This window comes from Psittacula echo (assembly GCF_963264785.1).
Source record: "Psittacula echo genome assembly, chromosome: Z".
Lineage (NCBI taxonomy): Eukaryota > Metazoa > Chordata > Aves > Psittaciformes > Psittacidae > Psittacula > Psittacula echo.
Window position 1 is genome coordinate 20,494,741 of NC_137742.1, and position 15,393 is coordinate 20,510,133.

The 15,393-nt window shown below is 43.1% G+C and overlaps 1 protein-coding gene across 1 annotated transcript in view; it reads right to left on the reverse strand.

The window, feature by feature from the left end:
- Positions 1-4,394, reverse strand: part of ANKRD55 (ankyrin repeat domain 55) — a gene marked incomplete at both ends in the record, with an annotated part of 46,439 nt that extends 42,045 nt beyond the window's left edge. Inside the window, one exon of the mRNA XM_080638451.1 lies at positions 4,355-4,394. Within this exon, the coding sequence (XP_080494577.1) occupies positions 4,355-4,394 (40 nt within the window). The remainder of the gene's footprint in view (positions 1-4,354) is intronic.
- Between the last annotated feature and the right edge of the window lie 10,999 nt (positions 4,395-15,393).

The window sequence follows — 15,393 nt, forward strand, 5'->3', positions numbered from 1 at the left end:
TCTGAGCTAGTCCCTTACTCAAAGAAGGATGTAGTATGCACTGGGCAGAAGGCAAGGAGACGAGGCAGAGGTTCATCACTGGTGCTGTTCCTCTTGGCCAATCTCTGGAGGTACACTTGCCAGCCACAAGCACCAGCATAAGCTCTTCTCACAGCTGCATGTGGTGCTTGTTATATGGGAATGGTACAGAGAAGAGGCTGCTGGCATTGGGAAAGGAACCATTAGATATACTGAGATACACAGTGGATCAGAGGGACCCTCACCTTGTTTCGTGCATTACACATGTAAATTTTGCACTTTTTGCTGTTTAGCCTTGTAAGTACTGTGTTAAATCTTCCTGCTGCAAGTCAGGAGGGAGCAATCCACCCACAAAAGGAAACTGTCCATCTCCCAAGCAGAGCAGGTGTTTACCCAGAGTGCAGGATGGTGGGAAGATGAAGACATGGGCACCAAACTGCATGGGGGTCCCTGACTCCTTCTACCCCTTCTCATCTAACTAAAACCAAAACACCTTCTTCCTTGTGCCTTTGCTTGTGCTGGGCTGCCTCTGCTTTTCCCAGAGCAATTATCCTGTTGTATGAGGAGAAGAAACAAAGCTAAATAAGTGGATGAATGAATGAAGCTTTCCCCATGCCCCCATGCCTGTGCTCACAGATCATGGGCTCCACTCCTGTTAAGCTACAGTGGCATGAAGCCACATCCAAGATTCACACTTCCCTATCTGTGAATCCTAGCTGTCAGAGCTAGAAAAGGCAGAGGAACCAGGCTGTCATCCTGCTGGTAAGGGAGACTGGGCCAGGAGGACTTGATGAGCACCCACATTACGCTTCTAACATAAAGTAGACTGACACTAATTCAATTTCTATAGGGTGACACAATTTCAAGGGGAGTGTCTTGAACATAACATTTGTGGCTTTGTGTAGGAGGCGAGGAGGAAGATAGATGTGTGGTATTCTGATGCTTCAGATGACAAGGAGTAGGAAATGCCAGGATGTCATTTCTCCTGCTTCATCTTCCTTCAGCTTACCCCATCAAGGAATAAGGGGGCATAGGCACAAAGCTTGTAGGCTATTTAATTCTGCAGACACATCCCTGGGCATGCAGAATGGGTGTTCTGCAGAAGGCAACAGTGAGGTACCGAGCACTTGTGTCCCTCTTTGTGAGCTTAACCTGCTGGGGAACTCAGCTGTGACTGGGGCATCAGCACTAAGTGGGATAAAGGGATTGTGAATAGCCAAATGCCTAACTCTCCATCCTCAAATGTCTTAGCATTACTTCATTTATTGTCTTGCAGTTTTGTAAATGCCAGTGAATACTGCTGCCATCTCAGATACATTTATATTTTATTTTGAAAAATTGTTGTGCTACTGGTAAAAGGAAGTTGTCAGCTTCAGGAAAGCAGAAGGTCCGACTGAGAGCCCGTGTATGGAGCAAGGATAGAGAGAAACTGCAGGCTAGCAGAACAGTGGCATAGAAAGATCTGGAAGAATCTTAGTGAATAGACAAAATGACATACAGGTTGTGACAGCTTTTGTAGCTACAATCCCCAGAAAGAATCAATCTTAAAAGCCGATTTATCTGAAACAAAGTGCAGTATTTTGAAAGTATGTGATTCCTTTAAGGTAAAGTAATTTTGGTTAGGAAAGGGTTTATATAAAGATACAAGCAGAATGATCACAGGATTCAGAGCAATGAAATTACACTGCTTGTGAAATTAATTCTCTTCAGACTCTCCTGTGATGAATGCATGCTCTACATGATTTGCTGTGTTGGCAGATGTGTTGTTTTACAAAGAGCACATTGGAGGTATGTGAGTACGTGCTTTCTCCTGCATTGAAATTTACTGTAGCTTATTTTACATGGTCTTGACAATGATTGATTTAGACCTTGCTAAAACAGTAGGTTTGGAAAATGGAAGGCCAGAATACAGTGTAATTTATGTTCATTGTGAAGGAGAAACATTGGTGTATATTATTTACTCCCCTCTTTCCTATAACCCTTCTTCTTTCCACCAGTAGCCAAATGCCTTATGTGATTTCTCACAGCTCGCCTGCAGCACACAATACTAGGCAGTTTATTTGATTTCAGCATGTCAGTGTCAAGGGTCAGCAGGAGGTGGGTAAGTGCAGTTTTTGAGAATTATGATTTGCTCTGCTGTTAATACTGGTAGGTATTATATTAATGAGCTGTACCACAGCAAGTGTTGTAAAGAGACAGCATGCTTTTCAAGCCCGGGATGCTGTTCATTTGATCTGTAACTGGTATAGTTTTCTGATGTGTGGGGTGGAGAAAGGTTTGTAGGGAGGGTTGAATTGTTTTACTGGACCGACAGATTGATCTGGTGTGTTTTAATGGTGATCATTCATTCATTCATGTGTATTCTTTCACCGTTATAAATCGTTCCAATGAAAGATACTCCTTTTCTCTTTACTAAAAAAACTGTGCCTTCCTGAATCAGTAATGTGCTGAGACATGAACATGGTGTTCAGATAAAATCCACCACAGGCTGTATATTTTAAATAGCACTTTCTTTGCATGATAACCAGTGGTTTCACTGTCCCATCACTGCGTGCTGCCTGCTCCTGCTCTCCATCTGCCTCCCACACAGCATAGCTGTCAGGGAAGGCAAACAGTAAGTCACAAATCATCTAATGAGCCAGCATCCCTGGTGTGGTAGTGATGACGAATTTATCTGGAGGGGACTCTTTTGCTGTGGAGGTGCTATGAGAGGAGTGTAAGACGGGCCTGGAGATGATGCTGGACAGTAGGATAGGTCAGTATGGAGAGTGGCCTGGCAGAAGAAAAGGCTGCTGATCAGTAGCAAGGGTAGTACAGGCATATGTTGCCTCCTAACTCTCTTACTTCTATCCACATATGGTGGTTAAGGTCAGCGGTCTCCTGCACTGCTTTCTGCCCCCTTATCCATCTGGAGACTTGACTTCTCATTCCCCAGCCCTGGTCACATTCCAGCCTCATTCCCAGCATCATTGCCACTGGCTTCCTGGCAGCCATCCCCCTAGCACTGACTGTGCAGGGTTTCCCCTCTCCCTTCCCAGTCTGAGCACTGCAGGGTCAATGTGTGGCACAGAGAGCGTACTCGTGATGCATGCAGGCAGAGAGTTTTAGAATGGCTGTTTGGAGCTGCAGCAGCTCGGTCATCCACACACCTCTCTCCTGTTTGGGAAAATGCTCCATACGTGATTCACACATGACCTTGGAGCACCTATCTCTATTCCTGCAGAACAGATCACCCTTCTCCTGTTGCACTTCCCTTCCTCCTTTATCCTTTGCTGGTAGGGTTTTTTGCCTTTTGTCACTCAGTTTTGCTTTATGGCTTCCCACTGCTCCATGTCTGCTGGGGGTGGGGTCCTGGCTGGGCTGGTGTGCTCTCAAGACTTGCTTCGGGCTTTGAGCACTACTGTGGCTGAAAGGCAGCTTTAAGTTCACTGCTTTACATGGAGTGTGTTTACTCTGGGTACACCAAAGAAGCATAGGCAAGCTCAAAAGTACAACCATAGGCAAGCACCCATGTCAGCTCGGACACTTTGCAGGTATGCATGAGAAACTGTAGCCCCTGCAAACAAACCATTTTGGCAAGCTGACTTAAAGAGAGAACTGTTGGAACACATGTAAACAAGTAATGACAGCTACCTGCTTCGGGAGCATAAAAGGACTGCCACTACGTTCCTCCGAGTAGATTAAGCCATAAGACACAAAAACTTGCACTAGCAAACAATGACATGAAATTCAAACATTTAACTTAAAAAACAGAAAACAAAGAGACATTTGTATTTCCATAGCAACCTTACCATGTAGAAAATCTTGATGTTGGGGATTTTGAAAACAATTTCAATTCACTGTTACAGCAATACTTACCTATACAGCTAAGATTTCCTGAAGCAAAGCTGATCACTTGACAACATCTAGTCCTTTCCATGTATACAAACTAGTAAACTTAGGAAAATATTTTTTTTCCTAAATTTTTACTCCATTTTAAACTGCTCTGTTTGTTAATATTGCATTTTTTTATATATATATATCCATATACATGAGGACCAATACCTAATATAAATTTATACATGCATCTCTTGATGCTAAGCAGAAAAGAAATTTGATGCTCTTACTAGTCTGCTGAAAAAATATTATTTAAAACAAAAATACTGTAGCAATAGGCTGAAATACCCATGTCTAAACCTGAATAAAGAAATTCCTCCACATGTAACCAAAATAAATCTCTGTGAGACCTAATCTTTTCCAAAAATTGATGTTATTATTTCTGTCAAGTAATGCTAGTACATTTGATGGGAGGCATGGGAGGACCAGAAGATTTTGAAATTAGTAGCAGGTGACTTACCTCTGTGCTGATCAAACACTGATGAGGTACTGAAATCCATTGTGGTCTATCTCATTATTTACAACCAGACCACACAAATGACATCTCCAGGGTTTTCAGGGAAGAATCCCATATATAACAGTAAATAATGCAACGATAGCTGTCGCCAGTCTTCCTGTGAGAGAATTGAACTTGCTTTACCGCTGAAGATTGTTGTTAAAGCAAGGACATTATCACTATCCTAATGGGAATGGTATATTCTGTTTGCTATGCACCCTCTTCAAATGAGATCCCTGGAAGCTTAACTGAGCTTCTGAAAAACGTCTTAGCTTCAGTGAGTGAAACTGCCTATGAGCGGCTCTGAGAGATGCTGCAGCTATCCAGCCTCAGCAACAGAGCTCTGCCCGTAGAAAACAAGCCTCAGAGGGTGAGTGGGACTGGGCTGTCAGACAGAGCATGTGCAGAGCTGCCAGCGCAGGTTGGATGCAGACATCCTAGCTGTGCCAGCCAAGTGGCATGTGCTCCATTCACCAACAGTCCTGTGGGCAGGCTGCCTGAACCACTGTGCTGTCAGCATGTGTCTGAGGAAGGCTTGTGAAGTGATGTTTTCAGAGATTACCCATTTCCTGATTAACTCCTGCACAGAGAACACAAATTAACAAGCCCTTTCTACCTTAGTTTAGTACCATTCAATTACAGTTAAAGTACAACATTTCATGAAGGGATAATAACTGAGAACACATTACCATGGCTGAAGTGCATAGTGATAGCTCCAACAGCATAGTGCAATAGGTATAATAGTTCACAGCGGATGCGCCAAACCTAGTGTTTGCCAAACCAACAGTAGACCAACATTTCCACCCTATACTTTTTGACTGGGCCTCTGCCTCCCTTAATTGGGACTCAGACTCTGTACTGCAAGGGGCTGGGGGGAGGGGGCACTTTTGTGAGCTTTGTTTTAGCTGGGTTGTCTCTGTGGGAGAAATAACAATAAATGGGCTGACTTGGAATGCACCTGAAGCAGCGGGTCACCAGCAGTGCCTAGGGGTTGGTAGATGGGAGGGATAGAACAATTTTGCTTAGCACTGGTGCTCTGGAAGAAACATAACTACTGTAGAATAATGCAAACAAATATATGAAAATTAGAAAAGGCAAGACGCTTTTGAACCTCAAAGTACAAACAGGACATACACTAAAGCTAACCCTAGGTCTGATCTTTTTTCACTGTGTTTATTCTGTACTGGTGTTCTGACGAATTCCTGTGACTACAATGGATGTTAGGAATATAAAGTACATTTGAACACTGTAGGACTTGTATCTGGAGCTGAATCACATCCCAAGCATCTGCTGCTGAACCTTAATCTAAATGATGTATTTGGGAATAGATAGTAGGTCCAGGAAGGAATACAGCCTCAACAGCTTCAAATGACAGACCACAGCTGAAATTCTCAAAAATGTGGCAGTGACCTGCTCAGGTGTCCTTAACTGTGGAGAGGCGTGTGGTGGGACTGGAGCCAGAGACTGGCTCTGTTTCTTTTCCCTGCTGCTGACTGGTTTATGCTATGGCTCACCTCAGGCCTTCTTTATATTGAGGAGGGATCCGCTATATGGCAAGTGTAATCTGTGAACAGAGTATTAGTTATGCAGATGATCAGCTCCAACTGTCTCTACCTAATTCGATCAATTAAATGCTCACAGTTTAACCTGCCGTTTGTCATTACTGTGTCTATGTCCTTCCGTTCTGCTCCTGAGATGGAAGCAATGGGCTTTGGAGATTACTGGTCCAGTCTCTTGCAGTGCATTTGCCTGGGCATGAGGTGCATTGAAGGTATGAGGCCAGGCAATTTTGGAGAGAAACACCCAGGTACTCAGGTACACAGCTGACTCCTCATGGGTCTCAAATGGAACAGAATACTCATTATGGCACTGTGTGCATATGCCAAGGACTCAGCCTGCCTTCAGCTATGGGAAAGATAGGCACCTCTTCTGAGATAAGAGTCCACAGCCCATAAAGACAAAATGTGTTTGAGGGTCAGCAACTTCTGCCCTCTACATCCATCAGAAAAAAAGCAAGGCCAGTGCTTGAGCAAAACCGCTTTCCCAAATGTAGGTGCGAGCACCATGTGAGCACAGCTGTGTGTCTCAGCTATGGTGAACATATCAAAGCTCAGAGGTTGCCAGAAACCCCAAGATTTAGGAGCTAGACTTGAGTCACTGACTTTTCTGGAAATATCTTTTTATTTCTTCTTTAGAAGAGTTGAAGGAGATGTCTCCAAATTCTTCAGGACCTCCTGTGCTCAGTGGCTATGAAAACAACCCTGGCTATGGACAACTAACCCACAAAAGAGGTAGAGCCTGATGACAGCTCTATTTTGTTAAAGCAGATAAAGATGACGGCTTTAATTTGTTAATTTACATCATTCTTTAATTTAAGGATTCCTGAATTTTTATGCTGTCAGCAGTAGTTGGTTTTTTTTTGCATTGCGTTTAGTGGAAGAAAGCTCTGATATAGAAAAATGGCAAAAAGCAAGTATCAGAAACACTGCTTTTCTTTGTGTTTTTGTTTGTTTACCCACATTTGCCAGTGCATTGGCATTTGACTGTATGTCAGGTAGTTAACTCTCCTCTTTCTAACTGTTGTTTAATTAGCTGAATGCAAAAGTTGTGGTGAGATGACAGAGAATGGGCAAAACATACACTCAAATGCTATGTAAATATTATTTATAGGGGTGCAGAGCAGGGCTGATGGCTGGGATTGCAGAGACCGAGAGATCTTACCGAGTGCTTACAGCTGGCAGACAGCACTCACTCTGTGCCACATTGCCAACACGAGCATAGACCCAGCTTACATGTCTGCTCTTCTGCTGCCCCTGCAGAAGACAGCGCATGTGGGCAAGGGTTCTGCATGCATTTTCACCCTGGCATAGCCAGAGCTTTGCAGGAAGGATGCTGTGCCTTCTCAGAGCGCCTGGAGCTGCAGTGCCCCCATCCGTAAGGAGCATTGCCAGCAGTCAGCACTGCAGGCCAGCAGCTGCAGCAGCGGAGCGTTTCCTTGCTTTCTTCACGGATGTGTCGCAAGCCTCAGTATTGCCTGGTAAGGCATGTCATCTAGTGAATGCGAGTCAAAATGAACAGAGATGCCATCAACTTTCACTTTCTGTTCCTAATGAAATCCAGTAATAATAACTTGATTATAAAGTATTTAAAGTACCGTGCTATATATACACTGACTCCTGATTGGACTTGGAGCTCCATACTCAGTGCTGGGAGTGCTCGTACCAAGCTCAGATATGTGTGGAGAAGTCAGAGCCCTAGCCAGCAGAAGGATTCAGCTGTACTCTCTGGTGAGGACTGATCCAGGCACACCTAAATGGACAAAATCTGTGTTTAAATCTCAGCAAATAAGAGTGACTTGAGAAAGGAGAATAAAGTTACAGCTACACCTTAGAGGTTCCCACATGAAATTCAAGACAAGGTGAGGATGTGTTGCTTCATAAAGCCAAATACTTCCTCTGCTACGTCAATTTTTTTTTTTTTTTTTTGTCATTAACTTCAACGGGATCAGGGCATCTCCCATGGTACGATTTACTGGGACATCACTAGCATCTGTGAGACAATTTTAGTAGCAAGCCAATCATACCTGAGAGTCCATTCTGTAACTGGAGTAGGGCTGTTAAACAGCAACTGGTTTTACAGGTACTGTTTTCCCAGATGATAACTGGTTTGTGATTAACTAAACCAAATTCATACTTTTTCTCAGACTGATTGTGCCCACTTCAGGAGTGGGAAGTCTCACTCTGAGTTTATCACCCTTGTCATGCTGTAGATTTTCTTGTTACCTCCAAAGACTTTCTCGTGATATTTTCAGGTCTAAAACTCTGTTCAGTACCTCTGGTATGGTGTAAGGCTGGTTTGAAGACCCTTCCAGATTGGGCAAGCCAGATGTGCATATGGAGAAGCAGATGGGGTGAGTGGGGGTATGTGCTCAGTGAGGACAGTCAAGGTGTGTGTCCTGTATACACACCCCTATATGATACCAGGGAGCTGGGCATGACACATTTGTGTTATTACACTGGTAAAGGGAAACCTATGTGCAAATCCTTACCTTTTTATTATTTTTAATTTTTTTTTATTCCATTATTCTATTATTTTAAAAATGTATTATTGTTTATTGTACAAGATAACAAAGAGACAAAAAGGTGTCTGTTCCAGGTCATATCAAAAGTTCCCTTGGCCTGGTAACTGTAGGGTCTAAATAGCTCTCACCAGCAGCTGTCTGGCTAACTGCAGGACAAGTGTGTATTGATATTTCCTCTGAGCGCTGCCCTAGTCTCCAGGCTTTTTCAGGTAGTGTCCTGCAGAGCGATCTCAAAGGCAGCGCTGCGATTCTGCAGAGTTCCAGTAGATGGTGGGATGGGACCAGCACTTGGCCCTTTGAACCCGCAGAAGCAGCTCTTAAGTAGAGACGCTTGCATTGTTTTTCTAGTAAATCCTTTTAAGTGGAGGAAGAAAAGTTCATTTGTGGGAAACCGGTAATTTCTGACATTATGCAGTGCATTAAGAATGCCTACAAATTAATGAAGTGCCATTCCAGATATCAAGTAACAGTACAGGGCATGACTAATCATCTATGAATGGTAAGCTTTGAGAGCTTTGCTGTAAACCTTTGTGATACTAAATTTGCATTGGTAAAATACAGGAAAAGCTTAACACGTGTTTTTACCTCTTTGGCTCCAAAATGCTCTATAAACTAGAAAGTTAGATAGCAAATTACAGGTTGGCTGAAAACAGTATCAAGAACAATGGATCAAAACGACAAGACAGACTGATTGGTCTCTGTATATTTAAAAGGAGAAGGGAGAAAGTCACCACTTGCAGCCCTGGATCAGGGGAAGGCGGCTGCCTCTTCCCCAGTGGGTGGGGATGTACACATTGGGAATCCATCTCCTGTGCCTCTGACTTGCTGAGGCAGCTAAGTCAGCTCATCTTCGTACTGGATTCAGGGTAATAGTACCTGATGGATGTGAGTGTCTTGAAAATGGTATTGGCACCATTCTGCTTTTGTGTGTTTGCTGTAAAGGTTTTCCTGTTAGATACCCAAAACCAGGTTAGTGAGGGAATGCCAGCAGCTGTGGGAGCACTACCTGCATAACTGTGGCTGTGTCCAGGCTCTGCAATGGGACACATGGTACTGGCAGTGTAACAGATCCAACCAGGAGCAAGTATACAGAAAACAGGGAATTTGGGTGACAAGTCAATTCTTGGAGAAACTGCTTAAAAAAGAAACTGTTCATCCCCTGCCTCTGAGCACTATATGAAAGGCAAATATAAAACACCCAGTCTAGTTAGCTTTGATTGTAGAAAAGACAGGAATCTATTTATTTGTTATAGGGTTATTTTATCACACAAGCCTCCTCTGTTCCTCATTAATGCTTACAATATACTGATAGCAGCCAGTCACACTTTATATTGTTTTCTGCAGCAAGCCAAGAAAGCTCACACCTTCTTTCTAGTCCTTTTTCTTTGAATCTCTTCTCTGCCTCTTAATGCAGAAGTCAGAGGGCAAAACCAAGATTAAATCCCACACCCATATCTTTGTATCATGTTTGTTCTAACAATTTCAGTTTCATATAACAGCTACATAATATTGCAAAAGCTCCTCTGACCCTCTTTGGTGTGATTACAGTGGGGTGTGTAATGTGGAGTGAATTTGCTGATGACTTCTGGGGTTTTTGTGTTTGGGGTAATCGAAGGTATGTGTCCGTTAAGGTCTTTGATTAGCAGTATTTTACATTTCATTGCCACGATATGCTAAAGCCCCAGATATGAGATAAAAAGAAAAAAAGGTGTCTGTAACATGCAAACTGCTAATTGTGGCATGAAGGGTTTAGTCTTGCATTCTTTGCATACGTGGGACTCATGTTGATATCTCAACCCAGATTATGACCTTTACTTCAGGCTTGCAAGGCAACAAGTGCATCAGCAGTAATGGGGCACGTAGGTCTGTAGTTTGGTATTACTATACTTAGACAGAAGTGCAATTTAACTGTGTGCCAATGAAACTCAAACAAAAATGCTAACATTCAATCCATAGCTCAATATGTGTAGTGTACTTGTGGTCAGAATTGGAAGTTAAGCACTCAGCAGGCCACAGCACCACTTTCTTCTTTTTCAGGAGAAAGCCAAGCACAACTGGGCGAAAAGTATCCTTTTGAGACTTACACTACTACCGCTGATGAAGGTGCAATTAAATCTGCAATGCAGCAGGACTTTGGATTGCAACAGCATTTATTAGTGCTTTGATGTAGTCAGGATAGTTCCCAGAGTTAGAAGACCAATTTATGGATGCCCCCTCCACCTTTACAATAACAAATGTAATTACTGCGAAATTATGGTAGTACTGGGAGGGCCAACCAAGCACTGTGCTCCCATGGTGTCAGGCAGGGCTGAAACCCAACCTGAAACTCTCCTGAGGTGCCGAGGTTTTCCAGCCTACCTAGAAAAGACATTAAAAGTTAGAAAAAGTCACTGAGGTGAAGTACATTGTAGAGGTCACTTGGAAGGCCAGAGCAGGGTCACATACCTGGCTAGCAGTCCTCGGACTAGCAAATGACTTCCAAATGGCCAAGGCAGGCTAGTGCTTCGTCACTCAATATCCTGGCTGTGCAAACAAGGGTGGCCCTACTGGTTAAATACAAAACTGGGAGATGGCTGTGTTCTGCTGCAGTCTGCTTTCATAGATTCTGCTGTCCCAGTTTACTGGAAATAATAATGTAATAATATGTATTAGTTATAGAAATCAACAGGTTTGTGCACAGAAATGATGTGTTTTCAAATGCTTGAGTGGATGTTTGCAGGAAGGCTGTTGTAAAGTCTGCTCTGTTCTTACTGTGGTAGAATCAGTGTGCAACAAAAATGTAGAAAACATATTTTGCTGCTGACAAGTGGCTTTTATATGGAGTAATTTTTGAACTTCAGGGGACCTTTCCTGAGATTGCGAAGCCATCCAAGTGGGTCAAAGTGTGGCCTTAAACTATGTGCATACTTTAACTGGCAAGAGAAAGTGGAAACTCTTTGGGACCACTTGAAAACTCTGTGTGTTTATTCTGCATATGATGGACAGGCACTAACTCACTCGATTTGTACTCTGACAAAAGACAAGCCTGGTTTGTTAGCTCAAGCCCAGCATTGTGCTAATGCAGTCACACATTTTTCAGCTTGGAGTGTCGTTCCACTGTATCTCACTTACATACATTTTAAAAATAAGCACAAGGAGGAACTTTTCCTGTACAAATGTAATGGAAGCCTCCATATATGTTGGTCAGAAGTAATTGACAGGTTACAGACATAGATGTGCAGGAATAGGAGCATGAGAGTAGATGAGAGGAGGTGCCAAGGGTACCTCAAGTGATTTCAACTGAAAAGGATGCAGCGCCTGCACAAGGGGCTGTGCCACCAGTCCTGGGATGCTATGCAGTGCTGTGCATTGTGTTAGGTTTTCCATGACACAATACGCAACAGGTGAAACCCCATAGCTTCCTTCCTCCCCTGCAGAGCCTGTGCTAGCCATCCTGACACAAAGCTTGAACAGGCGTGGAGCTTGTTATTTTTTTCAGAGAGAGGAGAATGTTTTTCACTCTGGTTAGGAAGGCTCCTGGAAAAGAGTAAAAACAGGTATTTAAGCAAAAGGTGAATGTGCACAGCTTCTTTGGAGAAGATAAGGAAATTGCTGGTAAGGAAATGTCTTTGCATTGTCTCAGCTGGCTGGGAAGGTGTTTTTCATGGCAGAAACTGTCAGTTTTGGCAATGCCATGTGTGCAGGCCCAGCCTGGCCTGGACAAGCAGGTGGCTGGCAGGCACACTGGCAGCCGGAGGTGTCAGAGATGGTCCGTGCCAGGGCAGCAGCGTGACTGTTGAGCCACCACAAAAGGAGTGCAGCCGCTCAGCCAGCCCCGGCTCCCAGCAAGCGCTCAGTGAGATCCCATACCTCTAGGCTTGCCCCATCCTGAGCATCAGCCTGGGGCTGTGCTGAAGTGTGATTTTTGTATGAAGGGGCTATTGAATCACACGTTTGTCTGCTTGCACAAACTCTTCACCGAGCTGAAATGTCAACAGCATGTTCAGGACATCAGAGAAGTATATACAGGAAAGTGAATGTTGCCCATGACCCCATTAATTCTGCTCTTCCTTACTGACAGACTGTGTGTCTCTTGTTTTGGATGCTTGCTCACCCCTCTGATGTCCTGCAGTGCTCACTGCTGGCTGGTGGGTAGGGTGCGGGGATAAGAGCCCATCCTCAGCCTGCCCATGGGCTCCATACCACACTGCCCTCACTGCTTTAAAGCATCTGCTGGGTACAGCATGGTCTCATCTCAACCAGTCAGCTTTGGGGCAGTGCTGTGGTCTCCAGAAGCAGAAAGGCAATGGCTAGAAGGAATTGCAGAAAAGCTGTGATGGTTTTCTCACTAACTCAGGCACTAAATATAAACAACCCTTCACACCTTATGGACACTTAACAAAGCAACTTGAACAACCCCGAAAAAAACATGTGAAGCTCTAAAAATGGTTTTGTGATTTGCTGTGTGTCTGACTAGGGCAGAAGTGTTTAAAAGTTCTTTGAACATATTTCTGTTCTTGAATTATTTTGAAATTATAGCACTTTCACATGTTGTATAGATTCTGTTTTCCTGATCGAAGTCACTTTGGCATTCATAAGTGCTAAGCTATTTATTATAACATTATCAGGACTGGATAGGGCTACAGAGAAGTAAATATGACAAGTATCATCTTTTTTAGAAACAGTGAGTCTTACAGAACAGGCCAATATTTTTTTAGGTATGTGAAAAGGCATGCTTGATTTGTTCGTGTTAAGATTCAATTTGGCTTAATAGTAAAGAAAACCCTTTGCAAATGTTTTTTTTCTATTTCAGAATTGGTCTGCTGTGGCTTGTAAGGTTGGTTATAACCCACAACTGTCTTGACAGCTGCATGAACATGAAATTGTCATCTTTGTAAATCATAAAAGTGTCATGAGTCTCTATAGAAAAATGAGATATCTTAGCTGGTCTTTATTATTCTGCTTTTCTAAAATAACTGTAATTTTCCATTTTTTTTAGTATTTTTAGGTGTTTTGGGTTTTTTTTTCCAAAAGTGATAAGTGCATGTAAGTATTTTAAAGTAACTCTGACCATGCAGGGATTTAAATTTATGCAAGCAAAGCTGAAGATTTTCAATTTCCAGGAAGCACTTTAGCAAGTAGATTTTGTTGTATGTAATGCCCTTAGATGATCATTCAGACTAGATGAACAACAAGTATCTTACAGTTATTTGCCTACTGAGATTTGCCAAATCATACACACATACACATTGTACTTCCACTCACACAATAGGGCCTTTTCCAATCTTCAGCTAGAAGTCCACTACAGTAACTGAAAGTTCACAAAAAAAGCTACTGCAGTGGACTCAGACAGGGAAAATGTGTATGGAATAAAACCAGATTATAGACAACCTTTTACTGAACTTGTTTAATCCAGGAGGAGATTTGTGGGCGGATGGTGGGGAGGGGGCAGGAGACTGTCCCCACTCCTCCTGTGTGGCACATGCTTTCTGTCACATGCAAGGGGAGCAGCTGTGCAGTCTCTCCAATCCACCCCATGGCCGTAGTTATCTCTGCCTAATCCATGGGAGATTTACAACTCGGCCCATGTGGGGCCATGCTAAATCACTCCATCAAAACTCTACAGCCAGGAACAATTGTCTAAAACTAAGATCAAAACCACAGACTGGGTCAATTAATAAAACTGCTGAGAGACTGTCTGGAAGGACATCTTGTCAGAGCAGAGTCTTCGTGAGGTCTAATCCATACTACACGACGACAAAGGTACTGAGGGCCTTTATCTTCATGGGTGCTACAGGATCTACAATATTTATGAGACCAGTAGGCCATCTGCTCCAGTGTCTCTCCAGAAACAGCGAGCAGCAGGTGATTACAAGTGTAGGAACAGAGCAGATAGAGAAAATCCTTTCTCTAGTGTGACCTTCTAGTTTCTAGCAGTCAGTGCTTCAAAGACTGCCTGTGCTGGAGGCTGTGTTCAGATGATCACAGATAACTGCAGTCAGTAGACCTCTTGCTCATCAGTCTGTCTGTTGTGTTATTGATCTTGCATATGCTTTTGTCTTCCACATCATCCCAAATTGCATGGTTAAATTTCTTATGCCCAGTGATCTTGTACTTTCAGAAACAGTAATTCTTGCTGTCTCTAGTATTTCTTATTTTATAGATCTCCGTCAGCAGTGCTCAGGGATCCACATTCCTCTGAGGTTCTGGATTTGGCTCCTTTTACACAGATTTTGCCTCAGACAGCAGGTAGTGCAGATGTTTCATGTTTGGTGGATGTCTGCAATAGCGAAGAACAGCAAAATAGTGATTTCTTCCCCTAGAAACAAATGCATTTTGTCTCTCAGATTTTTACAACTAAGAACTATGAAATGAGATAAAATGAAGGAAATTATGAGAATGCCTTACTGAAATAAGTACTTGTGTAGCAGATGGCATGGGATAGAGATACCTATGAGATTTTTCTCAGGACAACATTGTCAATGAAAAGCTGAGCTAGAGCAGGTACAGCAGCTGCTTAAGCTTGGAGGATAGATTTACCTAGAGGAGTCTGCTGCTGAATCAGTGAAGTTCTGCTTGTGATGAATTTAGGCCAGTAATTACTAAATCAAATGAAAAATAGCAGCCAGAGGTTGTAGTCCTGCCATGAATATCTGTCATGATGACAGAAAGGCTTCTGAAGTACCTTAGAGCAGGTTTGCTTTTCTTCTAGTAGGAGGATACTCAAGAAAGGAGAAAAGATAAGGTTCTTTTTTAGACTGTAAAGAGGCTAGAAAGTTTAGCATACTTAAAATTGCTTAGCAAACAATGGCTAACTCTAGGTTACAGCAAGGCCAGTTCTGTGCAATCTGCTGCCATGTTTTGCCGTGAGTAGGGAAGACAGTGCTTCATAGAGCTGTTACCAGAGGTGGAGCAAATACGCCTACTGGGCCACACACTGTGT